At 34.8% G+C, this 27804-nt stretch overlaps 4 protein-coding genes across 4 annotated transcripts; 1 reads left to right on the top strand and 3 right to left on the bottom strand.

Moving 5' to 3' along the window:
• Window positions 1-350: 350 nt before the first annotated feature.
• Window positions 351-7885, bottom strand: LOC133861380 (pyrophosphate--fructose 6-phosphate 1-phosphotransferase subunit beta-like). Its single transcript, XM_062297164.1, has 16 exons — window positions 7546-7885; window positions 6359-6520; window positions 6152-6273; window positions 5661-5714; window positions 5403-5509; window positions 5189-5294; window positions 4956-5019; window positions 4122-4210; window positions 3802-3933; window positions 3295-3465; window positions 3107-3222; window positions 2894-3005; window positions 2626-2710; window positions 1847-1891; window positions 1597-1665; window positions 351-642 (listed from the first exon to the last, which is right to left on the bottom strand). The coding sequence occupies exons 1-16, from the start codon at window positions 7712-7714 to the stop codon at window positions 566-568; spliced, it is 1680 nt and encodes a 559-aa protein (XP_062153148.1). The 5' UTR covers window positions 7715-7885; the 3' UTR covers window positions 351-565.
• A 2237-nt stretch (window positions 7886-10122) lies between these two features.
• Window positions 10123-12696, top strand: LOC133860705 (uncharacterized). The gene is made up of 3 exons (XM_062296283.1): window positions 10123-10206; window positions 12025-12231; window positions 12321-12696. The coding sequence occupies exons 2-3, from the start codon at window positions 12040-12042 to the stop codon at window positions 12450-12452; spliced, it is 324 nt and encodes a 107-aa protein (XP_062152267.1). The 5' UTR covers window positions 10123-10206; window positions 12025-12039; the 3' UTR covers window positions 12453-12696.
• Window positions 12665-16162, bottom strand: LOC133860704 (protein NRT1/ PTR FAMILY 6.4). The gene is made up of 5 exons (XM_062296282.1): window positions 15878-16162; window positions 15662-15782; window positions 15350-15567; window positions 14443-14990; window positions 12665-13814 (listed from the first exon to the last, which is right to left on the bottom strand). Exons 1-5 carry the CDS (start codon window positions 15878-15880, stop codon window positions 12920-12922), a joined length of 1785 nt encoding a protein of 594 aa, XP_062152266.1. The 5' UTR covers window positions 15881-16162; the 3' UTR covers window positions 12665-12919.
• A 6222-nt stretch (window positions 16163-22384) lies between these two features.
• LOC133859310 (endoglucanase 11) lies at window positions 22385-27538 on the bottom strand. The gene is made up of 5 exons (XM_062294671.1): window positions 27127-27538; window positions 26777-26989; window positions 26499-26699; window positions 26111-26365; window positions 22385-23543 (listed from the first exon to the last, which is right to left on the bottom strand). The coding sequence occupies exons 1-5, from the start codon at window positions 27388-27390 to the stop codon at window positions 22878-22880; spliced, it is 1599 nt and encodes a 532-aa protein (XP_062150655.1). The 5' UTR covers window positions 27391-27538; the 3' UTR covers window positions 22385-22877.
• Window positions 27539-27804: the final 266 nt, after the last annotated feature.

The raw sequence follows: 27804 nt of genomic DNA, 5'->3' as shown, positions 1-27804 counted from the left end.
AAAACACATCACATGGATGAGACAAGTTGCACTGAATCACAATTTAGAGGTCTAAGTGTAAATGAGGTAGTAATTTGAGGGGACAAAGTATAATTTTACCTTATCATATATGTATTACGTGTGATAGATTATGTTACCTTTAACGGCCTAATTTAACTCAGAATGCAACCCGAAACAAAATGATAGTTCGTTGGGGCGAGTTGCAGTGAGCTAAAATTTAGAGGAATAAGTGTAAATGTGATGGTAGTTTAATGAGACAATGTAATTTACCCAAAACTTTATCTTCAGAGGATGGAGGTGAAATATGAACATGTTATTCCACTAAAAGAACATGATGGACCTTGCCCCCACACTAGACTTGCTGTATTTGTAACCGCGTTATCTCCACATTTGAGGAATTTGTGGGGTTGCTTGGGACTTGAGGTCCTGAGCCAGTTTGTTAAATCGTCACTTATTTCAAAAGTTTAAACGAAAAAAAAAATAAAAAAAATTTAATCATTTAATTAATATTTTAACGTGTAATATTTTGTAAAGTTGAATATTTGACGAGAACCCATGGATGCTCCTAAGCTTCCGCTCCAAGCTCCAGCAGTAGAGTGTAATTGATGGTATTTGCAGTTGGGCCTACAAATTGAATGGGACCTGAACAAAAGGAGAAAGCAAAAGTCAGAATATCAGTAAACGAATAAATGGTTATACAAGAAAAGTTAAATTATGTGATAATTTTGTTGATTATTTTTTTTAATAATACTTTTTGGGTTTGATTCTGAGAATTTGTAAACGAATAATGCTACTCCTTGTAAAACTCTTGAAAAAGAATCAATAGTTTGGACAAAATTTTTGTATACAAAAGTGAGAAACTATTTTCCACAAAAAAGGGAAATGAACATAAAAGTGAAGAAACTATTTTATCCACACAAATATAAATGAAAAAAAAATAAAAAAATCAAATAGTATAGATAGCTTATATATTTGGAATGAAAGAAAAACCATGGTTTATAAATAGTTTTTCTTTCCTATTACACTACAAAAAAAACTCCATATTTTCGGTCGTTTAATTTTTAAATAATTTTGTATCAAACGGTCTTTGCACATGAAGAGAGAAACATAAGGATATTTTGCGAAGAGTAAAGAATTTCTACAGAATGCCTAGGAGTAAACCAAACATGAGAATCCTATATTCCCAGAAATTCTAAGGCTATCTAATTCCTAATCAAACGTGGGAAATAGTCACATTTATGGGAATTTAGACTTTTAGGCATCGCATTCTTGGGAATGTGAATACCAAGAGAATGTTAGATTCCGCAAACCAAACTCGACGTCAATGGCATTAAGATGTTTATTTTTGAGCGGTTAATATTTCTGCAGTTATCATATAGAAAAATGATCATTGCACATCATATAAGTGGTCTACTGGTTGTGACAGTGTTGATATCACTTCCTTTATAGACTTCATTGATTGTTAATTTGAATCTGAACTTGTAATTATTCAGAGGGATTATATGTATGCTACTTATATGCAAAGGTTTCTTCTCTTTCTAATATAGTTTTATTTATTACTTCAAAAAAATAAAAAGAGAAAATGCCATAACATACCTGGATTAACATATCGATTGTTGAGTGCCCAGTCATCCCGCAAGGATGCAAGTTTCTTGAAAGGTGAACCTGGTATTTCATAAATGACAAGAAAGACCCTAAGATTTTTTTTTTAAAAAAAAAAGAAAAAGAAAAAAAAGAGGAAAATGAAGGAAAGTTCTAGGCACTGCATGCAGCAGTACTACTCAATGCCACTCCAATGATCATTTGGTGAAGGCCACAACAGATTTAAGGAGAAAAAAGTAGTTACCTTCAAGTTCCACCATTGCCTTCTTAATCACAGGCTTGAACTTCCCTGCAAAAGATTAAGCATTCAAAAACTTAACATGGAGATCATGAGTTGGGTACACAATCATGGAAATATTTGAGCACAGAAATGACCAGGTAATTAATATGAGCCTTTAGTGTGTGAAATGCGAGTACAGGATGATCAGGTCAACTTTTAAATCCTAGGTAAGTGGGTCATAATTGAACCGACATAGAAAAAAAATGCTATTCACATATGTGCTATCGCTTCAAAATGACTAGTCAATTTAGAACTTCTTTATAAATTTTAGGTGAAATTAAGCTTTATAAGGAATTTCTAGGGAAATTCCAAATTGACTAGCCATATTGAAGTGATAGCGCAGATATGGCTTTTTTCCCTACGTCATTACAACAATGCCTTTACTAATGAAATTGTCAGGAAGCATATTGATTTCATCACGTGTGATTGTTGGTGGTTTCAAGCTGAGCAAAATGGGTGACAATTCAAATTCCCGTGTCGGTTTTGGATCTTGCCAAGTCATGTGTATAAAAATATATAGGTTAACCTTAACCTGACCCATTTAATTAAACGCGTTAGATTCCTTAACTCTAATCTGCTAATTTCGTGTTGGATTTGTATCGAATTTATGGGCCGTGTCAAAAATTGCCAACCTGACAAAAGTTACCAGAAAAATAGTAGTAGCAAATAACATAGAAGGTTCGATCTATTGGGTTAGTTAGGGATGAATTAATTAATGACGAACAAGACCAATTGTAGCATACCATGTCTTCGCTCGACATCCATTAAGGAAGTCAATGCTGTTCCACCAACTGTCCATTCCTCAACTGGGGCAGCCAAATTTCCTACCTGGATTTGCAGTTGATATTCTGAATCAGTAAAAGACATGGGATTATGATGCTCAGCAGACTGTTGAATAGAAAATAAGACAAACTTGAACAGACCAAGAAAAAAGACAATATAAAGATTTAAAAGAAAAAAGAAACATGCAATAACAGTGTACATATGAAAGAAAAACATGAAAACACAAACCGAAGAAATCAATCCAGTTTTTCCAGAGTGAAGGAGGGCTCCAGCTGCATAACCCAGAGCATAGCAGTAGTTTGCATCAAAATTTGTAGGCAAACCACATCTGCCCTCATAACTAAAAAGTGAAATTCAAGTCATTGTTAGATGCCATTTGTGTTAAACATAAACAGCATTAACCATCAGATCCAAAGAACAAGATGAACATTATGCCAGTACCCAAAGAAGTGTGATTGTCCTTTGAACTGCCCATTATATTGACCCTCATGCTTCCTTTTGTCCAATTCAGTTTCCACCATTTGAATGAGCATTTTCTCTGTTTCTATCTTGGCAACCTAGAGGTATGAAATCAAAAGTGTTAAAATTCAAGACAACAATCCAACAATTCAAGACAAAAGAACAATTACCTGCACATTCCCATGTGGATCTCTTTCAAGCAGTAGTTGTTCTTGAATTGCTTCTGGGAACAGCTCAAAAAGCGCCTGAGATTGGCTTTGGAGTTTCTTTTTCCAAATTCCAGTTTCATCAACAGCACCATGGGCTAAGATTTCATTAAGCTCTGAAATAAGGTGTTGTACCTGCAGGTTACACAGTAAAGAAAGCCAGAACTCTGAGATTGTCTCACCATATGATAGAGATTTTAAACCAAATCGCTTATTAAAAACCCCATTGCTTGCATTTTTAAGAACACACGATTTTAAAGGTTAAACTGCGATTTTACCAAACACTTGACTACGTTTTCAAAAACATCACACGTTTTAAAGTCGTTATTTTGAAATCGCATGTTTTGAAATCGCAAATCCTAACATACCCTAAAACTCAAATTTTCTCAAGACACAAGAAAGTCAATTATGAAGCAAGGAGAACAGGGAGAAGGACATGGAGAAGGTTCCATGCTTCCTTCGAGATAGTACCTCGGGAATGAAATCGATTAGACCTTCAGGAATAAGTATGACACCATAATTATAACCAAGTTTAGAACGTTTGCAGATTATATCTGTAATATGGTCTGTAACACTCTTGAGTGTTTGCTTCTTGGCAGCAACCTGTGGCAAAATATAACCTTGTCAAGCATTTGGGATAGGTAAAAAATGATCATTAACATCACAATGTTTAACATTTACTGGAACCACAGCCTTGGCTCAGATTTAAATGTTCTGTTAAACACTCTGCAAGGAGTATACAGCAGAGAAAAAGATATAGAATTAAGTTGGAGAAAGATTATCAAAGGCACCTCTTCCCCAATAATTGCAATGTTTGGGTGAGTCTCTAAAGCGCATTCCAATGTTATATGAGAAGCTGCACGACCCATAAGCCTTACAACTGCAGAAAAAAAAAAGAAAGCAATAAGGAGAACAACCAAAAGAAGATCTATGTAAAACCAATAAAAACATGTATGTGCGATTTTTTTGTATTGTTTTGTATTATTCTTTATTGTATTTAAAGTTGCGAATACCGAGAAAATTTATTTTTTGAAATTATGTTTGGATAGTATAGAGAATATGAAACAAAATTAGAAAAATATGTTTGGGAAGGTGAATTAAATTGAATACATTTGAAAAAGTAAAACTAAAAATGAAAAAAATGAAAAAAAAAAAAACTCTACTTTTTTAATTTTTGTATTGTTTTGCCACCCCTGATTTTTTTGTTGTTGCTTTTTATTTTATTTTATTTATTTTATGTTGGGTTTAATAAATTTGAGTTGGGTTGAAAAAATTTGAGTTGGGTGTAAAAGACAACCAAACATAAACTCAAAAAATAGTTAAAAATAAAACAACACCCAATCAGTAAGCAAATACAACCTAGTGCAAGAGTTTTATGTATAATAATTGAGGATTAAATGCATGACAAAAAGGTTGGATGCACAAAATTAGACAGATCAGTGGTGCATTGAAATGGAGAAAACATCACAGAGAGTCATTCCATTCAAGAACTTGTGGATGAATCAATTTAATGTTGAATAGGAAGCATTGCTTTTTTTTGTTTTTTGATTTTTTTTTTCCTGAGGCTATTACTATCCTCCATCTGTAACATAAGATGCTTAAGTATGCAAAGCCAGAGCACTTACAATGGTAGTATTTTCCAGTTGAACGGGCATCTGTCATTACATTTCCTATCATTTCTGAATATATCTGCATGTTTAAAGATATCAATGTAAAATCTTTCCATGCTGCATAATTAATGAAAAGCAAGCAAAATCCATGAGAAAAAGGCATCTCCTTAAACAATCAAAACATACACAATTCTGGAATTAGAAAAGTCAGAAAGAAAGAGAAGTAATAAAGTGAGCATATTAATTACCTTGCATGCTGTGTCAAATCCAAAACTTGTGGGAACCTCTTTGCATTTCAAGTCACCATCAATGGTTTTTGGACACCCAATAACCCTTGTCTTCATAGTTTTACCCCTTAAAAATTGAAGTGAAGAAAGAATAAGTAAACAAAACTGCAAACAAACAATAAAAGTGGTCAGCTCTAAAATCATATTAAAGAGACCATAGCAGAACATTCCAAACCTGAAGTTTTCAGCAAGGAGACAAGCATTTGTATTTGAATCATCCCCACCAATGACTACAATGCCATCCAAATCAAGCTTTTTGGCTGTTTCTTCAGCTTGCTTGAACTGAAAGAGAGTATGACCATGCGAATTACTCAGTTACTATTTATGAAAAATCTAATCTAGAAGAAAAATCAATGCAAGTGCCATTTTTTTGGCGACAAACCATAATTGAGGGAAATGAAAAATGCATACAAAATCGAGAAATTAATATAACCTGTTCTGGAGTTTCAATCTTGTCTCTGCCACTACAGATCATATCAAAGCCACCCTGTCAAACAAAATCCAAACTACGTTAGATATGGTACAAAATTGAGTAAGAAAATGACATGCTGCAAATCAGGTTTCTAAGTTGTAACGAAATTATTTATCTATTTAGAGCATTCGCATCCGGGTCAACAAATTTACTTTCATTTTAGCTAAAAAATCATCTTTCTCTATTTTAGCTACCTACTTTTTTAAAGCTCTCTATTGAAGCTCTCTACTTTCACTATTCATTTTCAAGGATTTTTTTTTTTATTCTTTCTTTAAGAGGACAAAGAATCTTCGAGATTTTTTAATTTTTTTTTTCACATTTAATGAGTGAACAGTTCTCAACTAAATGTTTCAAAAAATTATAATTAGAACGTCTTATAATCACTTATAAGGACCAACGTAGACTTAACACTCATGACTAACGAGTACTGAAAGGGTAATTAAGGCCTCTACCTGATTTCTGTAAGGATAGATAAACTCTGTCGACAACTCAACATAGTTGCCCTTCATGATCCCTGCAGGACCCCCTCTAAATCCATACACTGTGCTTCCCTTGGTCCGCCCCTGTAAGTAATCTGAGACAAAAACAAACGAAAAGAATCTCAAAAAACCCTTAAACCAATTTCAACCTATATATATAATATAAAAGAAGACACCCACCAAAAATTCCAGAAATCACATTGTGTCCACCAGGAGCCTGTCCTCCGGAAAGAACAACACCAATCTTCAGGCTTGCATCTTTTGCTCCTGCCCCGGAATCACCTGCCTTTAGGATAACTGAAGGCTGTCCAAATAGGTTCGGAAACAACTTTGCAATCCCATCTGCTTTCACATCATAATGTAAAAACCACATATATCACTTGAGCAATTCACATTACCAACAAATCAAAAGAGCGTTGATCATAAAATCACATTATTCAACGTACTACATATGAAAAAAATCTGTCGATCAGTTAATAAAGCATAATATATAATACAACAGTACTTATAAATTGTTAGCCATTCGCTCCCGTGGACATATGCACACTTTCGAACTATGTAAATTCTCTATGCATTGTTTCGGCGTAAAATAATTTTGAAAATTAAAGGTTTTCTTCATGTTTTAGCATTTGGCGCGGTGTAAAATATTGGTCAACTTCAAAATGTTACTAGCTTATACCAAATAAAATATCTTTCACGAGTTTGCGTAAATCATTTTTCACTGCCGAGCATGCAATTGTGAGAATGCCCCTTATGGAGATATCTATCCGAGTTGCCTGAACACTTGCCCAAGCAAGTGGGCCTCACAATGGCGCTCTCACAATTGTCTGCCCAAATTGCAAGCAATATGGGCAGACAATTGTACTAGATGTCAATTTCAACCCCCCAAAAGCTTTTTATTATCACACTCTCTTCCTTCGCAACTCATATTCGTCGTCTCTTTTTCCCTTGCGCCTCTTCAGCTTATATAAAAAATATTTTGTGATTTTCCATTCCAGCCAAAAACTAAAAAACCTTTGCTTGAGGTGGTACGGATCGGACGTTATCTAAATATTTTTCAAACCATTTTTTGGATTGCAAACAAATGGCAAAAAATAATCGTTATTTTCGAAAAATGTTTTCAGAATAGGCCTAAACAAACGGGGTAGCATATATATAAAGTCTCGATAATCCCAACAAATACACTACATATCTATATATGTACACACACTAAACCACATATAACATATATACATATACAAATCACTCATATATATTCATATACAGACGCGCACATATATATATATATATATATATATACATGCAATCACGCACATGCACATATATATATGTATGTATGTACGTGTATGTGTTATTTAAATATGGACCTGGGTTTCCGGTGGCGGAGCTTGGTGGGCCGTCGACGATGTTGAAGGAGGATTTAAGGACGGAAGGGAGGGGGAGAGAGATGTTGACGCGGCTGGTCTGCACCTTACTGTAAACCGCGGCCAGACGGCCCGGCACGGCCTTGCCAGCGTCGGAAGTTGTGGACGACATGATCCACGTAAAAGAGAAAAGGGTTAGTAACGAGTTTGAGTGGTTTCAGGCAATGGGTTTCACTGCATTGTGGTGTCCGCCAAGCTATCAGGGTGAGACTCGCTGTGTTGGTACGTTGGGGGGTACTAGTACTACTACTACTGAAGAAACGGCTGAGGTTGGTGAGGGAGATAAAAGAGAAAACGGAGTGTTTTTGAACTAATTAACGGGAACCTTACTGATGATTAGATATATAAGAAATTTTCTATATTAATTAATCTTTATATAGTTAATTTTTAATTAGTCTGTAATCATATCTTGGGATTTGATTACCTTTTCTAAATTACTTCATATTTTCTATAAATAAACCATTCAATAAAGATGTATTTCTGTAGGCTTTTCTTAGTGATGAACATAAATTTCTCTGGTTTTCTTTCTCTTCTCATTTTCTTTAAAATCTTATTTTATCTTTTTTATTTTAACACCTACTTGGATCAGGCAGCGCTCGAGCGTCTATTTGGTTTAACGATTTTAAAACATGTGATTTGAAGAATAATGATTTTAAAACTTATTGCAGTTAAACATTTGATAAAATTATAGTTCAACATTTAAAATCACAGTTTGGCCTTTAAAATTATTTGTTCTTAAAAATGTGTTCTATTAGTTACTTGCAATTTAAAAATGTAATTTTTTTTTTTTTCGCTCTCTCAAACTGCAATTTTTATTTTTCTCAATCAGGATATTTTTTTATGATTTTGTTTAAAAACACGCTTTTAACTTATAAAATCACACGTCAAATCCACCCTAAATAGAAAATATTTCCACACATAATTATCACCTCTAATTAAACCCTACCCATATCTTTTTATTTCTTTTTGTATTTTTTTTTTAAAGGGAGACCTTTATTTATAACCAATACACAGACATGATCCCTTCAAAATAAATAAATAAATAAATAAAAAATGCACAGGCATGACTACCGGTGCATCTAATTTATTTGCGATTGCCCACCTAACCTACTTGGGTAGGCGAAAAGTGTTTAAAAGGAAGATGGACCGTCAAAAGTGTATTAAGTATATACAAAGAGCATGGCAATATTTAATAAGATTAAAAAAATTATGTGACATCTTTCTTTAGAACAAATGAATCTTACTTACAATGTATACAAGAATCACGTGCTCTAAGGACGAATGTATTTAATAAATTAAATTAAAAAATTATTATTAATGCGCGTAAGGGTTTTCCATACAAATTGTTAGCATCTATAGAGTGTCCCCCACTAGTTTAAGGACCATACTTTTTCTATTAATGAGGAGTTAAGTGACTCTATATATGTCAACGGTTAAATACCAATCAAATTAAGTGTTATGAATTGTTTGTTAATTATAGTTAGAGAAGTATATTGTATATTGTATTTTTTGTTTTAAAAAGCACAAAAATATTTTCAAAACCATTATTAAAAAAGGCCTTAACGACATTCAACTAGCACAAATTACTCAGGGTGCATAAAAAACTATCATAAGTATTTGTTACCATCAAACTTCTATTTCCAATTAATTAAATCTAAAATGAGGAACTCAAGTAGTAGCTTGAGTCATGATAAACATTTCATGTAATGTAAGTTGAGAGTTGGAAATCTCACTTGTCTAATAATCTTTTTAGGGCCACTTTCGGGAAGTCTACACGTGTTCGAGAGACTAAGGGTCTGTTTGTGTTTGCGATTTCAAAATGTGCGATTTGAAAAAATTAATTTTTAAAAATACAGTTAAGTGTTTGGCAAAAGCACAGTTTGGCCTTTAAAATCACATATTAACTTTTAAAATTATGCTTTTTCAAATAGCAAATTTTTAAAAATGCAATTTCCAAACAATTCATTTTCTAAAATTTTGTTTAAAATCACACTTTTTATCTACGAAATCGCGATCTCAAACGCACCCTAATTAGGACAAAAACAACATTTTATTTCAAACTGAATTATAAAAAAATTTTAAATTCAATCTATTAAATTGATATTTGTTTTAAGAACACGTGAATCATAAGTTCTAACAACAAATGTTAATTTAATAGATTGGATTAAATGAATTTCCACCAACCTAATTCGAATGAAAATTGTCCTTCGAACAAAACCCCGAGTATACTCATCATTAAAGAAAAGGATAATTCTAAATTTATTTTAAGATATTTAAATATTGTGAAATATCGTTTTTGTGTGTTGAAGTATAAGAAATTTTATTTACAAGAAGCCAGCCCAACTCAAATAAATTACCATATCATATGCCAAGAAGCTCTATGACAAGTGAATTTTGGGAACAAAAGGGTTAAAACATTTGCCAATTTAAGAAAACAAAAAATAGGTTTGGGCTTGACAGTAGTGGGCTTAAATATAAATGGGCCATAACGCCAAATGGGCCTACTCGAAAACATGTTTACGCCTAGTCTTTGCACTTTTCTCTCTCCTCAAGCCCTCGCCGCCACCATCGCAAGGGACGAGCTCTGTCGCGGGTCGAGTCCAGGTTCTCTCTCTCTCTCAGCTCCTTATTTTGCTTTTATGTCATTTTTTTTGTTGATATTTTCTTTTGAATTTAGTTGTTGTTTTGTGTAATCCGTTTCATACATCATTTCGTGCATTTGCTCTTCTCTCTCTCTAAGATGCGTTTAGAAATCGCTTATAGAACAGGTTAATTTGAAATTTTGATATGGGTGTTGTTGAAAATGAAGAAATTTCAGTGCTTTAGGGAGTTGAGCTCAGTGTATTGATGAATCTTCAATTACTGTTTATGGAAAACTTCAATCTTATTGAGGAAAATGAAGATAATTCATTATGTGGAGAAGATTGGGGTTATTGAGAACAATTTTTTTTTTCAGTAATCGTGAAACTAATGAGAAATCACTATTTTCAGGAGACTGAGCTTTGTGAGAAGATGGGTTCTTCTCTCTCTCTCTCTCTCTCTCTCTCTCTCTGTTGCAGTTTTGTGTTGAGATATGGGTATATTTCTATTTGAATGTCATCCTTGATAGGATATTTTTGTTATGTTGGCCTGTTGGGAAGGTTTTTTTTTTTTTTTTTTTTCAAGTGATTACTGTATAACTTTGATGGGTTAGCTGAATTTTGAAGTGGGTAATAGTGAAAATTCATTATTTCATTGGTTTGAGGAGGCTGAGCTTTGTGAAGAAATGGGTTCTGTTTTTTTTTTTTTTAATCAGTGTCTGGTGCAGTTTCTGTTAGATATGGGTGATATTTACATTTACATGCATGTGATATCAATTTTTTTTTTTCAATTCCCTGTTGTAATTTTTTTATATGCTGCCTACTACATCCAGCGAACTCTTGATTGAAAAGTAAATGTTGAACATCGAAGACTGCTGATTTGCTTTGTTTGGGCTTGAACTATTAGATAATGATTTTTTGAGGTTACATGGATAGATACATGTGAAAATAAAACAACAATAAATGCTTGAAAGGAAATCTCATGTGTTTGAGACCATTAATTATGTCTTTGGGAGCTTAGAAATGAATTCATTACTTTGACTGGTCTTTGCTTGATTTTTAGCCATTTTTTTAATAAGTGATTTTTAGCAATTTCTATGATGTTTACTTTTGTTATTATTGTTATCCAATTTTTTTTTAATAAGTGATCGAAATATCGTTAAAAACATAAAAGACGCAACCCTAGTAAACATGGAGTGTATTAGAGAAACACCTAGCTAGAAAGGGAAAATAAGTCAAGAAAATAATGAAAACTAAGCAAATTATGATCCAAGGCAGCTGTCCAATGGTAAAGAGTTTTGAAAAAGAAAGACTTTAGTACCATCACTGTCCTCTTGCGGTTTTCAAAACTTATATATTTTCTTTCTCTCCAAAGACATCATAGAAGGTAGGACACAATCATCTTCCACACAGCTGTACTCTGGGGACGTCCTCTCAACCCTCTCCAACAAGCAAAAAGGTCTACTACTCTTGTAGACGTAACTCAAGCTAACCCAACACGACTAAAGATAGCACTGGCAATCTCACATTGGAGTAGAAGATGTGCCTTGGTCTCCACACTCGTCCCACACTATTTTGTGCTAAGAAAGACTTTTTCATCCTCCAGTATCTGGGACTTTAACTAACAATCTTACTATTGATTAATTTTGATCATTGAACATGGCATATGCCCTATTTTTACCTTGAAGAGAGTCAATTGTGCCTATTCTAATGATTATATTTTTGCTGTGGTTTATGTCACTCTATTGAGGCTCTCTTTCTTTTTCTTTTTCTTTTTCTTTTTCATTTCAAATATAGAGAAGAATATTGGATTAGTTCTTTGACATTATTGTGGATTGTATAGATCAAAGGTGAAGGCATGAATGCATTCAACGCTTACAAAGCTTGTGCCCCAATTGCATGGAGCCCCAACCTATACATAACTTTGGTGCGGGGCATTCCAGGGACCAGGAGGCTTCACAGACGCACTTTAGAGGCATTGCGTCTGCGCAAGTGCAACCGAACTGTCATGCGATGGAATACTCCTACAGTGAGGGGAATGGTCCAACAGGTTTCAATATAATCCCTTAGTGAATGCATCCATTGCTTGAAATATCAAATCTGTAATTGGTTGCTTAGTAAATTTTATAAATCAATTAGGTTAAGAGATTAGTTGTAGTGGAGACGGAGGAGATGTTCAAGGCTCGCAAACAAAAGGAGGCAAACCACCGTGCTTTACGGCCCCCATTGGTCATAAATCACCTACCTGCGGCTGCAAGTGATTCTTCTTAAAGGCCTATGAACTTGTTCAGAGGTCAGCTCTAAGCTTCTTATATGTGGGTTTGTTCTTGAAGGAAATAGTTTTTCCAAAAGTGTATTTTCTAGAAGCATCGTCAATTCAGTGAGCCAGTTGCTTATTAATTTCTATCTTTTGGTTGAGCGGAAGTTTTATTATGGTTCTCATCTGTGAACAGTAATCACATTTAATGTCGCTCAATAGAAGAGATCCAGCAAGCAAGTACCCTTTTTATTTGTATCTGCAATGCAGTGAATGGTTTTTTTTTATGAATGCCTGATATCCAGATGTACTTAAACGAAAACTTTGGGTAAAGCATGATAACTGTGGTCACGAATGTGGCCGTTTTTCATAAATTACAAAATATGTAACTAGGAAAAAAATGACTGATTACCATCTAATGATCCATGAGCATGAAACATGAATATTTCTTTTTTCACATCGTCTCTTGAGAGCACACATACTAAGGTCCCTCCATTGCCTTGGTAATCGTCTTCTCTTCCATTTTATCAACTGTACCATCATTAAAAGTCTTAAGCTCCTTTTCTCCATTCTCATTAGTGCTAATATGCTGCTGAACTTTGTACTGGTGTCTCATTGCGAAGGCAAGAAAAACTAAGAAATTCAGTAATCCGAGCATTGCAAGCAGCCAGTAGAAGCGGTCTAACTTTCCCTTATTCAAATTGCTCCTGAGCCATCTCTTCCTAGTCACTTTATCCACAATAGAAACCAACAAACTGCTAACAAAGAATCCCATCGAGATGGTGCTTAGAAAAAGCCCTGTACTCATGGATTTCATCCTCTCTGGTGCCTCTCTGATGAAAAATTCAAGTTGTCCAACATAGGCAAAAGCTTCTCCAGCACCCACTAGGAAGAACTGGGGGACTAGCCAGAAAGCACTTATTTTGCTGCTTTGTTGAACTGCAGTTGCCCTCCTTTGTTTCTCAATAACCGCAGCAGCCACCATAGCTGCCGACGAGAGAACGAGCCCAATTCCAATCCTCTGAAGGCTTGTGATTCCTTGTTCTTTGTGGGTAAGTTTTTGAGCAAGAGGGACAAAGAATTTCTCATTCAAGGAAGTAAAGAGGAGAATGGTGATGATGAGAAAAACAGAGAAAGAACCCGAAGGAATAACAAAGGAGCCAATTTTTCTGTTCATGAAGGTGGCTTGCTCTATGGTAAAGGTAGTCATTTGAGAGTATACTGTCCAGAAGAGGATACATGTGGACCAGATGGGGATGAGTTTTAGTACCAATTTCACCTCTTCAACTTGGGTCACAGTTGAAACTATCCAGGGGTCGTTTTTCTCTTCAGTGGTAACAGCATATTCATCTAGGATTGCAGCCTTGTCAAGGCATCTAGCCGTTCACATGCACAAGGAATGTTAATTTTTGTTAAATTAAATGAACTGTAAAGCTCTATCAGGTTCAGCATATTTCAATTATTAGCTGTAGAGTTTGATTGATTAAAATATATATATATATATATATATATATATATATATATATATTAGAGAGAACTCGAAGGAGTTTAATACTAAGACTCCGTTTAGCCTTGCGACCAAAAGTGCATTTTTGAATAAAATTGCAGAAACTATCTTGTTTGGAATGTGTTTTAAAAAATGACAGTTTGAAAACATAGAAAAATTTACATTTTCAAATTTCAAGCAAGAGGGTTCATTTTTAAAGACGCACGATTTTAAAGGCTAAGTCGCAATTCTACCAAACGCTTAGCAATGTTTTTAAAAATTGTTTTTCAAATCACATATTTTGAAATTACGATTTTAAAAGTTAAACCATAACTTTACCAAATGCTTAACTATATTTGTTTAAAAATTGTTTTTTTTATTTTTTATTTTGAATTACAAGTTTTGAACCTGCAAACCCAAGTAAATCCTGAATCAACGATTATGAAAAGAGGTTCTAAATGCCTGAAGTATAGTGGCACTCAATTACCTAATCTAAATGTTCTGAAAGGCATGCTTACTTGAACTTCTGAGTGTGTGGAGCCTTGGCACTTTGGTACTCATTCAAAAGGCTGGGATGAGAAGGATGAGGATGACCCCTCTTCTTCCATGCCAAAAGTATCACCCTCCATATAACAGTTAAAGGGCTCCCTTGAGGCTTCCTGTATCGGTACCGTGGTGTTCCACAGAGTAATACAGCAACAGCTATGATCATGGCAGCTGCTGAAAATCCATAACCCCACCCTCTTCCCACATTATCTTGTATGTAGACAAGCACTGTCACGGCGAACAATGACCCGAAGCTAATGGCAAAATAGAACCTGTTGAAGAAGAAGATCATGGCCTTTTCTTCCTTAGGGTCACTATTGTCAAACTGATCGGATCCGAAGCCAGAGACGTTGGATTTTATTCCTCCACCGCCCAGTGCTATGGTGTAGAGTGCAGCATAGAGCATAGCCAATTGGCGGCCATTGACCTCGATGCACTGATGCTGTTGATGTCTGTAGCTGTCGCATGGTGGGGGCCTCATGCTAGGAATGCTTGTGGCCGCTGTTAACAAGATCACCCCCTGGTGCAAGGAACATCAGTGTAATAGTTCAGATGACTTGCAGGTAAGATTGACAATTTTTTATATAACTCGTAAATTTAACGTAAAATTAGCGGGTTGGAATTAACCTAAATAGTCTTATACTCATGTCTTGATAGATACAACTTGAATATAACACGTTGTCTTTAAGACTGACAATTTTTGACATGACCCGTGAACTTAATACGAAATTAACGGATTAGGTCAAGGAATCTAACTCGTTTAATAAATGAGTAAGGTTATAGTTGACCCATATAGTCTTATACCCATTAATTGACACGAACCGAACACGAATTAGTACCCCTAGTTGCATGTCCAATATTTTGTCTCGAAAAACTTACCACGGCTGTTATCATTCCAAAGATTCCAACAGCAGAGTACCGGCCAAGTTTAGCATCTGCTAAGAAACCACCAAGGAGGCCAAGAAGATTGAGAGTGCCCATGAAGTTGGTCACAATGGTTGCTGATTTTGCTGATGAAATATGCAAATCTCCAACCAAATATGTCACCAAATTCATGGATATACCCATCACACATATCCTCTCAGAGAGCTCGGTTCCTGCAGAGAAAAAAATATGATAAGAGTTCATAAACTAGTGGCCTGTGGAACAACCTAAGAGTAATATCAATGTTAGTGATGACTGTGGAACAACCTAAGATAAGCCCTGCAGCAAGCCATCCTCCAGTCTTCTTCTTGTCCACAGGGTTTCCTCGAAAATCAACCACAGTCCCATCGTTTGCACCACCTTTGCTATCATGTCTTGCAACCAAAACCTGTTAAAATTAAGAGATGGAGAAAAACCGTCAACAGAATGATGATGAAAATGTCACATGCTATGGTTTTGGAGTTGTTTTGAGAAGGTTCTCACCATTTTCTTTTTCTGGGTCTTTGCCGGGGCCTAGAGATAAGAAAGAAAGAAAGAGAGAGAGAGAGAGAGAGAGAGACAAGAAGAGAAGAAGAGGCCAGGTAATGTGCTATTTTAGCTCTAGAGTATAAAAGGGAGCAATAGTAGGCAAGTGCATGATTGAGGCCAAGCTAATTAGCATAGCCTCCACAAGTTCTGGTGGGGAAGGGGGTCTGCGTGGACACAAGCTGTCTAGGAAAGTTTTTGTAGTTATAAGTCATGCATGTGAAGGCTTGGCACTATATCATTTTGTGGTTTTGGAAAGTGACCACACTTCGATACCAAAGTTTTGGTTTCCGATCTCTCTTTATCACATTTATAAAGTATAAACATAAGAAAGGAAAGATCTCCTAAGGTATATCACGTTCGGACGGAAGAATCTCCTTCCAATCTTATGCAACAATTCATATTTTATGAAAATGAGTATCACGTAAACAGTCCCGTGACGATTTATTGTTTGGGTTAAATACATTTTCTTCTCCTAAATTACCAGTTACTTACACGTTATCTCCATAAATTACCAAATTTTACACTCAACCTCGTAGAACTACCATTTTCTTACAAAAGCCTGGTTATTATCGGTTTGTAAATAACATATCATAAGATTTAGAAAGAAAAAAAAAATGCAAAATTAATCAATGTGGTTACACCGATTTGCAAGAAACTCTTTGTAGTATAATAATTTGCTGAGAACTCACTGTAGTAAGCAAGGTTGACGATTTGGGTTGGTGCATGGATTGAGTTTGAGTTGATCCGTAAACTCGTTAAAAGTTAACCATGACACGACCTGCGAGTGACCCAACACGCTTGACCCGTTTAGATGTGAGTGCGTTTTTTGTACACACCCATGTTTAGTAAAGCAACCATGCATAAAAACAAATAAATTTGTCCATCAATTTATTAAAAAAAGAATAATATTCCAGCCGTTCCTCCGACCTTTACTGATATTTATTCTGTTCTGAAGTGAATTATCGACGTATCTGGAGTCTTCTGAAGTGAATCGCCGAACAGATCTGGACCCATGAACACGTATATGTAGTGGTGTCATTTCAAAAGAGAATGGAAATTCCAAAGTATAAAAGCTAGATATAAACAGAATCAATATTTGCTCACGTGTCTGCAATATTCACATCTTCTTTCTCAAATTTTGTTCTGAAATTCATTTGGGACAAACAAAATGCTGCCAAATATTCTAACATTTCTTGGGACACAGATCTCGGTCGGGATCTATTTACTCGTTCAGATTTTGAACCGATCACGATCGTTTATAATTATTTGTTTGAATTTGAAAGAATTCGAATAGGGACTGCTCTATTATTTATTCGGTCAGTGATTTTTATAAGTGGTCTCTCACAATCACATGTTCGAATTCTTTCAAATTTAAACAAATAATTATAGACGATTTTAATCGATTCCGAGCACCCGATAAAAATATCTCAAATAGCAAATTATTGGAGATGCCGATCTATTTCTTGTACAGTTACTTTGTGTGGTCAATTTTAAGGAAAAGGAAAAACATGAACGAGTTCGGAGATAATGATGACTAGTGTCTTATTGCCTTACTGGCAACTACAACGGCAAGTAGAAGATATATGGGGGCCGCGCACTTGCCGAAGAAGCATTTTTATTTTGTCTTGTAGTTTTTTTTTTTTTTTTTTTTTTTTTTTTTTAATTTTTAATTATAATATAAGAAAATAATGAACAACTTGTGAGAGAATGCTCCCAAAAATATTATGGAAATTGGAAAGGGACCCATTTAGCTACAAATTCTGCTAAATTCTGTGATTGGCCAGCTAGGAAATTGTTGAAGCCTTTGATTTGACGTATCTATGAGATAATTGGAGCAATCTGCCACTCCTTTGTAAGGTTTGGATTTTTATTTTTATTTTTATTTTTTTCTTTTTCTTTTTTTTTTAATTTCTATGAGCAATACAATAAAAAAGGAAGGGGATCAAGTGGGTCTTACCAATATTAATTCTTACATTAGAAAGGAAAGGAAGAGAGGTGAGGATGTTTTGATAACAATATGACAAGAAGCGGCCCATTTGGCAACTGAGGTTTGGATTGTTTGATGAAAGAATTGTTGTAGTTTTTCTCAGTGATTTTGATACAAATTTCAACTAAAACTTATTTTTTAAAATTACTGTGTAAGAAGAAAGTGTCTAAAAGCTTATATACACATAGTTAAGTTAAGACATTTAGAATTGTAACGTATATACCACCATGCTTAGTAATCAATGTTCACGTCGGCCCATTCTTAGACACGTTAATCAAGTCTATAGGTCGCCCCGTCCGGGACTTGGCCACAAATCTGCAACATATTCGATCTCATACTCGACGAGCTGTGTTTGATTAAATACTCGACGTGTAAGTGATTCAAAAGATACAAACTTCAAGTAAAACTCATACTCAGTGAACCGACTTATAAGAAGTTGGTGCCGACATCGTTAAGATTGTAAAAAAACATAGTACTTCAATCAAGTCTATAGGTCGCCCCGTCCGGGACTTGGCTACAAATCTGCAACATATTCGATCTCATACTCAACGAGCTGTGTTTGATTAAATACTCGATGTGTTAGTGATTCAAAAGATACAAACTTCAGGTAAAACTCATACTTAGTGGACCGACTTATAAGAAGTTGGTGCCGACATCGTAAAGATTGTACAAATTTTTCTTTTCTTTTCTTTTTGTTTGTTCCTTTTTGTCTTTCGTGTTTTTGTTGTCAATTCTCATTTGATGGTGCTTGACTTGTAGATAATTTAAGTCTTACAAGAACAAGTAACTGCATGATCAGTCATCGTTTTGGACTCCAGAATCGTGAATAAAATGATGTTTTCTTTTATTCTTCTTGACTAGGCCGGTGATGTCACGGGCCTATCACTAATTCGACCACCTTTTTTTTAAAAAAAAATAATAATAATAAATTAAATTAAATATTTTATGAATGGGTTTAAACTAGTCTAAACAAGTGAAGCCTAATACAATGAAAAATGTAACTAAAATTGAGAATAAACCGTAAAATTAAGATTCGAATTCATGATTTTTTTTTTTTAATATTATTTTAAATCACTACTTATATCAAAATCTAACTTGTAAGAAATGATAAACTTAATCATTTAAATTAGGACAGGCATTAGGTATAATAGTTTAAAATTAATATTAAGTTAAATTAATATTCTAACAAACATTAGGTATAATAGTTTTAGTTTTTTAAAATGCACCTTCTTGTCTCAAATCACTTTTCTTTTTTGTTCTTTTTTTTTCAAACGCAATTCCAAACAAAACATTTTTTGCGATTTTGTTTAAAAATGCTCATTTAGCTAAGAGTGTACATGCAAATGCAGATGCAGTTATTTGAAATATCCACAGCCACATCCGCAAAATGCGAATATCACTTTTAAATATCTGCATCTACGTCATGTTTTTATATCCATATTCGCACAGTTATTGTGGTTGTTATCTGCTATCCGCATAATTTAGTTTGGGCTTGTTTTAAATTTTTTTTTTTTAAAGCCCTAATCTTCTGAAAACATATTGATTTCAAATTACTTTTGCCTTTTTGTTCAAGTGTTACACAAGAAAGTAGCACAGCCAATCAAACCAATTATAAACATAACTTATACACAATCCAAAACAGAGTCTTTTTAGTGAATTTATTAAATATAATATATAAAATATTCATTTTATATAAAGAATATGCAAATGCGGTTATTAACTGTGGTTATTGTGGTTAATAACTGCATCCGCATACCCTAAAACCGCTATTCGCATCCATATATGCATATAGTGATTTTTCTTAACCGCATCTACGTGTGCAAATAGTGGATGTGGGCGATTAATATCCACTCGTATGTACACCTCTAATTTAGCCTTCAAAATCACATGTGAAACACTCTAAGTTTATGTTTTTTATTTGATAATAAGTTCAATAGGTCTTGACTCCACAATCTTATCCTTCTAAATAGATCAGAAACTGCTGCTTGAACTAAAACTCATTGATAGTTTACTGTATCATAAACTAAAAATTAAAAAAGAAAAAAAGAGGCCAAATAATCCAGATGTGGTATTTACTACTGAAGCTTGTAATTTCCTACTTGATCTACCAAAACATTGGGTACAGATGCTAACAAGGTTTCAAAATTTTGTTAAGAGCTTAGACTATAAGAGCAATTTGTCTAACATTCATAATGGTACCTTTTTTTTTTTAGCAAATAAACTTGAAAATGGATGGATAACATCAAAGAAATTAGGTTGAACTTTGGCTAAAGTTGACCGAAAATTCTAGGTGCAATGTTTCTTGGCAGTTTAGGCTAAAAAAGAAATTGTCCCCGTGACCTTTTGGGATAGATATATCATATATATATATATATGTACCATCCATTGGCTGGCCTGATAAATTTTGATCCGTAAAGCAACAAACTTAAGAGAGGTCTTTTTTTATATTAAAATACTGATTAAATAAATTTTATTTTATATTTTTTTTAAGAATTATTTTTCTCGCCTTTTGGGATGTAAAATGTGACGTTCTACATTGTCTGAGTATAAGAATGAGTATGTGCTTATATGTATATTCGCACCTTTCTTGACACAACGTGTTTTAAAGTTATGATAGCTATGAACTTATCAGAACGCCGCAGTTAAGCATGCTTTTACGAGAGTAATATCGAAATGGGTGACCTTCTGAAAAGTCTAATTCAGAATAGTCAAAAGCGGACAATATTGTATCATTGGGGGTGGGTTGTTACATAAAATTACTAATTAAATTTTTATATTCAAGTTTTTCTAACATCTCATTTTCAGTTGACGACGGTACCATGATTATGATTTTTTTTATTTGATTTTGGTAATTTGAGAGGGGAGAGAAATTAAGAGAGCGTGTAGGGTTTGTTAGATTTTGATTTTTAAATTTGTGTTTATATGTGTGTGGGAAAGTCTAGAACTCCCCGACACACAAAAAAACCAACAGTCATATATAGAGAAGAGACGCCTTTTGGGCATTGGCTAATTTTTCGGGCAATATAATGCACCATGCATAATTGTGTTTCTCTATGTGTATGCACCCTTTCTTTTCTTTAATATCATTTTATTTAGATTAATCATATTTTTTTATACAGCGTGCTATAACTACTATTTGGAGATCGTATTCTTATTCTATTGTGTACCTTAAACGACCGCCTAACTCGTCTATTGAAAGAACCGACGCCGTCCGTGAATGTGAAGGCAAGAAAGGACAATATAGGGATAATTTAAGACCACAAGTTGGTCTCCGACCATTGGTGATAAAGGTGGATGTTATGCCACGGTGGTTCATGGACTTGGACTGCTTCTCCAACTCAAAAAAAAAGAACAAAAAGCTGAGAAATTGCCAAAATTTTGGCCTTTTGGATCTTCCAAATAGAAAGGTGGTCGATTTTCAAATTCATAACCAATGAAAAACGTTTGTGATGAAATGGACGGTGAACATTTTGCTTTCACGACTTTCACGTGCAATTGGGAGACATTAATTAAAGGAGAAGACAAGACATAACCCACAAAGATGAGAGATAAAGCCGTGTGAAATAATTGATGAAACAACATGATTGGTTGAGTTTCAAGATTAAAATTTTGTGGAGTCCGTTAACGAGATCATAATATAGCATATTAATCGAGATATTACTCAACCTAAAATTTTAAGCTTATAAAGGATCACCTTATATAGAATTTCCGACTTTCTTCTACGAAGATTACATTCACGAACGAACCTTACCCGTTGCAACCCAGAACTTAATTTAGTGGCCAAAGGTAGGGCTCTCTCTCTCTCTATGAAAATCATGCCTCAATAAGGTTATATAGATAGAGTGAAACCCGAGTTTTAAAAGGTAAGTTAGCTATGAAAAAATAACTTGTCACAAGTATGTCAAAGTAACTCGTTTTGACTTGGTAAATATTGAAATTTGAACATTTTTGTGAATACAAAGTTGAAGCCCTTTGAGAGTTAAATTTCCAATGCCACCAATCTTGTCCGTCTGAAGTTGGAATCAAAATATATAAATTTTTTTACTCCAACTAAGTGTGTGCTGGAAAACATTCATAAACTTGAATTTTTCATGTTTTGAATCGAAAATAGCTAAGTTTTTGCAGCATGAAAGGTTAGGGAATTCAACAGAGATATGGGACACTTTAACATGTCATAGATGAGGGAGACGCTTTGGAAATAATACATGTTTTGCGTAAGAAAGGACGTTGTTAGAGTCGGTACGAGCAATTGATTGATGATACAAAGACTGTACTGATTAGTTTTCAATCATGGTATGTGGAGCACATCAACAAGGAAGCCATCTTTGCAACTTATCTCCTGGCAAAGGTGGCCATTCATCAATCTTTGGAGCAACTTTAATTGGATAAAAGATTATCATGTATACTTAATACGGTATATATGACAAGAAGTATAAAGTATTCCTCTTATTAACTTGAAAAATGAAGAAGAAAAGAAATAAAGCCACAATGCTGACCATTTATAATCTTGTATTCATCACTATTTCAAATATTACAAAACAATGAAGGTACACATCGGCTGGCACACCTTACATCAGCCCAAAAAACAGAAATGTGTTGTTGGGGGGAGTGTTCTTGTAGAAGATCCAACAACTCTATTGAGATAATTTATAACAAGAAGCAAGCAAAGGTTTTGTACGCCTGAAGTACGGTATCTGATCAACTGTTCTTCAAACATGAGAGACAGAGAGTGTTCTTATAGAAGATCCAACAACTCTGTTGAGATCATTTATAATAAGTAGCAAGCAAAGGTTTTGTACGCCTGAAGTACGGTATCCGATCAACGTAAACTGTTCTTCGAACATGGGAGAGTACGTGATCTTATAGAAGATCCAACACTCTATTGAGATCATTTCTAATAAGAAGCAAGCAAAGGTTTCGTTTTCTTAAAGTACGAGGTCCGATCAACTGATTCTTCGTATATCATTTCTAATAAGAAGCAAGCAAAGGTGAGGTATGATGATTCTCATCCAAATTTTGGTCCTCTAATTGCAGCAACTTCGCCAAAACTCCAACCAAAGGAGCTGTATTATATGTGCAGGCCTCTGTCTGCATATAATTCTCCCTTTCATCCACAAAATTATCTTCGCAATCCGGCCCTCCGACCAAGGCCCCGACCAGAACATTGGGGTTGGCCCCCGGCCGGCTGTACCAATAATCATACCCTTGGGTGCACCCTATGAACCCTTTGCTCTCTCTATATGACACGATCGAGGCTCCCCTGTGGTGCACCCTTGCTGGGAAATTTGCACCATAGCCGACCAAATAGCTCATGTTCATTGGATTAGAGCCTAAGATGTAGTCGATCTGTGATTTCGCAAAGGTGAGGATTTCTTCATGACCCACCATTCCTCCGTGGCATATGAGCTTCTGGTTTGAGTTTTGAAGCAAATCGGAGTATATTGTGAGGAGGAAAGCTGCCGTTGAAACGTACTGCATGTTGTTCCATTGCCGGACGTATAGGAGGCCGCCGGGGGTGCGCTCCACGTTGCTGCCATTGTTCTTGTTAAGGCAAGAGCATATGTAGTGCTCCGCTTTCGACCGGTACTGCTCAAGTGTGTGAGCGTGCTCCTTGTGCTTCTCTTCCATGAGCAACTGCAAAGACAATTGATACAAGACAAACGTAAATGCAAACTACTTCATACAACTTAATTAACCCATGATTAAGAGTACATTTGGGATTGCAATTTTAAATAATGTAATTTAAAAATATAATTTTTAAAAATGTAATTAAGTATTTAGTAAAATCGCAGTTTGGCCTTTAAAATCGTGTTTTTAAAAAAACACTTTGTTACCAGCGATTTAAAAACATAGATTTTTTATGTTTTCGAATCCTAATTTTTTAAAAACATAATCCTAAACAATTCATTTTTTGCGATTTGATTTAAAATTGTACTTTTTATCTACGAAATTGCAAACCTAAACACCCTAAGCGTACGTTTGGCCCTGCAATTTTAAGTAAAATCGCGGAAAGTGTATCGTTTGGAAATGCATTTTTTAAAAATAGCGATTTGAAAACGTAAAAAAAGTCTCAATTTCATGCTCTATTTGAATCCATATATATAATGAATGTGATAATCACATGCTCTAAAGACAAGTATCAATTTATTAAATTAAATTTGAAGAAATTCGTGCAATCCAATTTTATGGAAAACTCTGTCATATTTAGATGGATGCCTTTCGAATTGTTGGTCTAAACCCTTGCATGTGCATGTATTCCTATTAAGAGTCTGTTTTACTTTGCGATTTTGCAGGCAAAAATTGTTCTTTTAAACAAAATAACGAAAAATATCTCATTTTGGAGTGGATTTTTTAAACATTCGAAAACGTGAAAAAAAAAATTAAAAATAATAATAATAATAATAATAATGTGTTTGATTTTAAAGTTCAAACCATAATTTATCAAACGCTTAACTGCTTTTTTTAAAATCGTGTTTTAAAATTAGACGTTTAAAAACTGCAAAATCAACCTAACCCTAAATCATTAAAGGCCAACCCAAATTAAAATTTCCGACAATTTACCACGAGTAAAAAGGAAATTCACTCCAATAAAGAGCCCAACAAATGTGGGTCTACACTAATAAACGAACTTGTGCAGCTGTGCCTCAGCCAACAGACTAGGATCCATAAATGAACGATTTGTATCCACTCACTAGGCTTATCAAGTGGGCCACACAAATGTATCAGGCCCCATTCCAAAATTATGACACAACCAATAAGATCTTCACTGAGACAAACACATCCCGATCCGATCCGATCCGATCCGTTTGTTAATGTGTTTTGAACGATATTTTTTATTTTTGGTGAAAAAAAATATTTTAATTTGATATGAAGGTGAAAGTAGTTTCGAGTGTTTTTTTATTATTATTTGTTAATATTTTTATTTTTAAAAAAAATAAAACAAAAAAGAAAAGAAGATAATTTTATCAAACGAACCCGATCGATATTTCTTCCTCCTTTTCTATGGAAAATTTAAAAAATTTATGATGTCATTAATATCATGGAGTACTTAGGTATTAAATGAGGGTTTTTTTTTTTTTTTTTATGGTATAATTCAAGTCACCATAACTTAGGCAATGAATATCCTTATTCATAAATATACAAATTTTAATAAGAGAGAAGCTTCAACAACCTCCAATATTTGTTCCACATATAATTTTCAGTGACTTCTTATAAATATTAACAAAAAAAAAATTTAATTAATTATTGTCTAATACCCAAGTCATCATAGAATTAAAAGTAAATTGTAGAGTTAACATCGAATTTAGAATTTTGCTCACGTTAAATTATTATTTATTTTAAAAGTTTAAATTTATATATAAAAAAAAAAAAATACATTTAATTAATATTATAATAAAATGCCATGCACATTTGTTAACTTTTACCGCCAATTATTGCGTGAGAAGAGACACTGAATTGAGTCAGGAGCTGCCTTGAAAATTAAAGCATCACCTTCACATGGTTTTGTGCTTCAGAATAACCTTTTTCTTTTCTTTTCTTTTTATTTTTTTTTTTTATTTCTACCCAATGGATTGTGCCTTAATTAGGGCTTACTTCATCTACGACCCCTATAAAGTAAAAAAGTATGATTTAAAGCTATAAAACTATTATTCCATCTTTGAATCCAGGGAAAAGCAAAATCCCAAAAAGACTAGGGAACAAAACGTTTTTCTAGAAATTTCTTCAATACAGTAGGTTAAATTGACACCAAGTTTTTTTAAAATATGTGATTCTTATACTGTATGTATTATTAGTTTTCACATATTTTTTTAAAATGTAGGTAAAAATGCTTTAAAAAAATGTCAATTTCTGTACAACTAAATTTTAAATTTACCATTGAATTTGTAGGACTCAACGTGGGTCTCAAATAAGACAGATAAGGGATGGGTAAAGAATAGATTTTACATCTATTTATCACACTCATTTTACACTAGCTGACGTGATGTGACGTGATGTGTTTTAAGCGGTGTTAGACACTTAAATACAACGTGTCAGATAGTATAAAATGGGTGAAAAGAATAGCGTTAGTTACTCTTCCGATTAAAACAGAAGAAAGAGATATTTAATTATTTATAAAGCACAAAAAATGGACACGTGTTGAGCATGCAATGAATGAAAAAACTTGGCCTGAGAGTGAAGGACAAAGGTTGTGGCTACTTTACCTTTGAGGCAATGACTTGGAGGCCAGCATACTTAACGTCCCAACTGAACTCTGCTATGGCCCAGCCAGTGCCACCAAAGCACTGAGCTTTCTCAACAACATACTTCAAATACTCCTCCTTGTCGGTGGCCTTGTACAGCCACAAGGCTGCCCACAACAACTCATCCTTGTACCCACTCACCGACGCGTAGTAGCTCTTCACCACCTCCACACTCCCGTCATACTTTCCTCTGTATCTGTCTGCAAAATCAAACACCTGCAACAAAAACAGAGGATAGAATATATATATAATTAAATTTAATTAATTTCCTCATATTTAGTTAATTATATTATATATACCACAACCCCACAAGATCTGTTGACTCGAAAAGAGATTGATTTGAGTGTACCTGTTGGGCGTGGTGAAGAAGTAGGTGCGAGTAATGTGGGTTTGTTTTCTTGAACACCATTGATGCTGCTGCCATTGCCGCCGCCGTCTCGCCGGCGAGATCGGACCCGGGGTTGTTCTCGTCGATCTTGTACGCTTGCCGCGACGTCGTCATGTCCTCCGGTCGTTGCCAGCAATAGTGGTCGGTGTCGCCATCACCCACCTTCAGATTACTATGGGTTAAATTTGAAACAGTGATGGAATGGCTCAATGTGGGTGCATATGTTAATGTAGTACTACCTCTGCCCACAACACATTTGGGCTAGTGTGTGCCTTAATGAAATAATCCGTGCCCCACTTAATAGCCTCCATGGCATGTTCCAATTCACCGGCGACGGCGATTTGTTGCCGGAATTCTATGACACCCCATGAGAGCATTGTGACAGTGAATGCCATTGGTAGCCCAAATTTTACGTGGTCACCAGCATCATAATATCCTCCTACCAAGTCAGCCTGCCCAAAAATCAGATAAATATGTATACTTTAGCTTGAACACAGAAATTAATGAATACAACAACTCCATTAAAAAAAAAAATAGAAAAGAAAGTCTGGAGATCGAAGTGGGTTTAATTAGAGGGTTTTGGACTAACCCCTTGTTCTAGGCCATCGGTGAGGCCGGAATGGTCACGCCAAGTGGCCCTTTGGTTGTACGGTAGCCGCCCGGAGCGTTGAGATTCGAAGTAGAGCAGACTCTTTGTGAGAGCATCTGCATAGTCGAAACCTCGAGCAGAGGCGGAAATGGCAAACAGGGATAGCAGAAGGCACCAACTTTGTCCGAATCTGGGAGTTTTTTTTGGAGCTCGACAATGGTGAAGCCTTTTCTGCTTCTCCTGATGATCCTCCATAGTCGTCATCCCTTCCCTCCTAAAGAGCTTTTTAGGAGTGAAGGGAATAGGGAAAAGTGAGCCCTGTCTACTGCTATATAGTTTGAAAACTTGTTTTTTCTTTTTTTTTGAATGGAAATTTGAAAACTAGTTACTCTGTTCTCTTAGATGTGACTTTCACATGAGAATGTGGAACTCATTCTCACTTTCTGGCCTACACAAAGCGTGATTTTTGCAACGGACCCCGGTTTTAATACGTTTGCTGTGCTAAATATGGAAACTGGCGTAGGCTGTGGCGCTGTGGCAGGGCTTCCTTCCTCTCATTTGGCCTTGGCATTTTGTTCTCAATTTATTACACCTTTTTTAGAAGATAAATGTTATAAATTTTATTAAATTACACTTTTATTTACTTGTCGGTTCTTAAATAAATCTTTATTTTTTTAA

This window comes from Alnus glutinosa, chromosome 2 (assembly GCF_958979055.1).
Source record: "Alnus glutinosa chromosome 2, dhAlnGlut1.1, whole genome shotgun sequence".
Classification (NCBI taxonomy): domain Eukaryota; kingdom Viridiplantae; phylum Streptophyta; class Magnoliopsida; order Fagales; family Betulaceae; genus Alnus; species Alnus glutinosa.
This window is presented reverse-complemented; position numbering and strand designations above follow the sequence as displayed.

Bases quoted from the DNA above. Each gene is read 5' to 3' on its own strand.
- LOC133860704 (XM_062296282.1), bottom strand. The intron at 15,568-15,661 runs GTTGTTCCACAG...TTTTCTCTGCAG, and splicing joins TGCTGCAGGGCTTATCTTAG to GAACCGAGCTCTCTGAGAGG. The intron at 14,991-15,349 runs GTAAGTTTTTCG...TCCTTGCACCAG, and splicing joins TTGGAATGATAACAGCCGTG to GGGGTGATCTTGTTAACAGC.
- LOC133859310 (XM_062294671.1), bottom strand. From the start codon at position 27,390: ATGACGACTATGGAGGATCATCAGGAGAAGCAGAAAAGGCTTCACCAT. The intron at 26,990-27,126 runs GTTAGTCCAAAA...ATTTTTGGGCAG, and splicing joins CCGATGGCCTAGAACAAGGG to GCTGACTTGGTAGGAGGATA. The intron at 26,366-26,498 runs GTACACTCAAAT...TTTTTGTTGCAG, and splicing joins TTCTTCACCACGCCCAACAG to GTGTTTGATTTTGCAGACAG.
- LOC133860705 (XM_062296283.1), top strand. From the start codon at position 12,040: ATGAATGCATTCAACGCTTACAAAGCTTGTGCCCCAATTGCATGGAGC. The intron at 12,232-12,320 runs GTTTCAATATAA...TAAATCAATTAG, and splicing joins TGAGGGGAATGGTCCAACAG to GTTAAGAGATTAGTTGTAGT.
- LOC133861380 (XM_062297164.1), bottom strand. From the start codon at position 7,714: ATGTCGTCCACAACTTCCGACGCTGGCAAGGCCGTGCCGGGCCGTCTG. The intron at 5,510-5,660 runs GTTATATTAATT...ACTCTCTTTCAG, and splicing joins AGATTGAAACTCCAGAACAG to TTCAAGCAAGCTGAAGAAAC. The intron at 5,020-5,188 runs GTAATTAATATG...TTAAACATGCAG, and splicing joins GATTTGACACAGCATGCAAG to ATATATTCAGAAATGATAGG.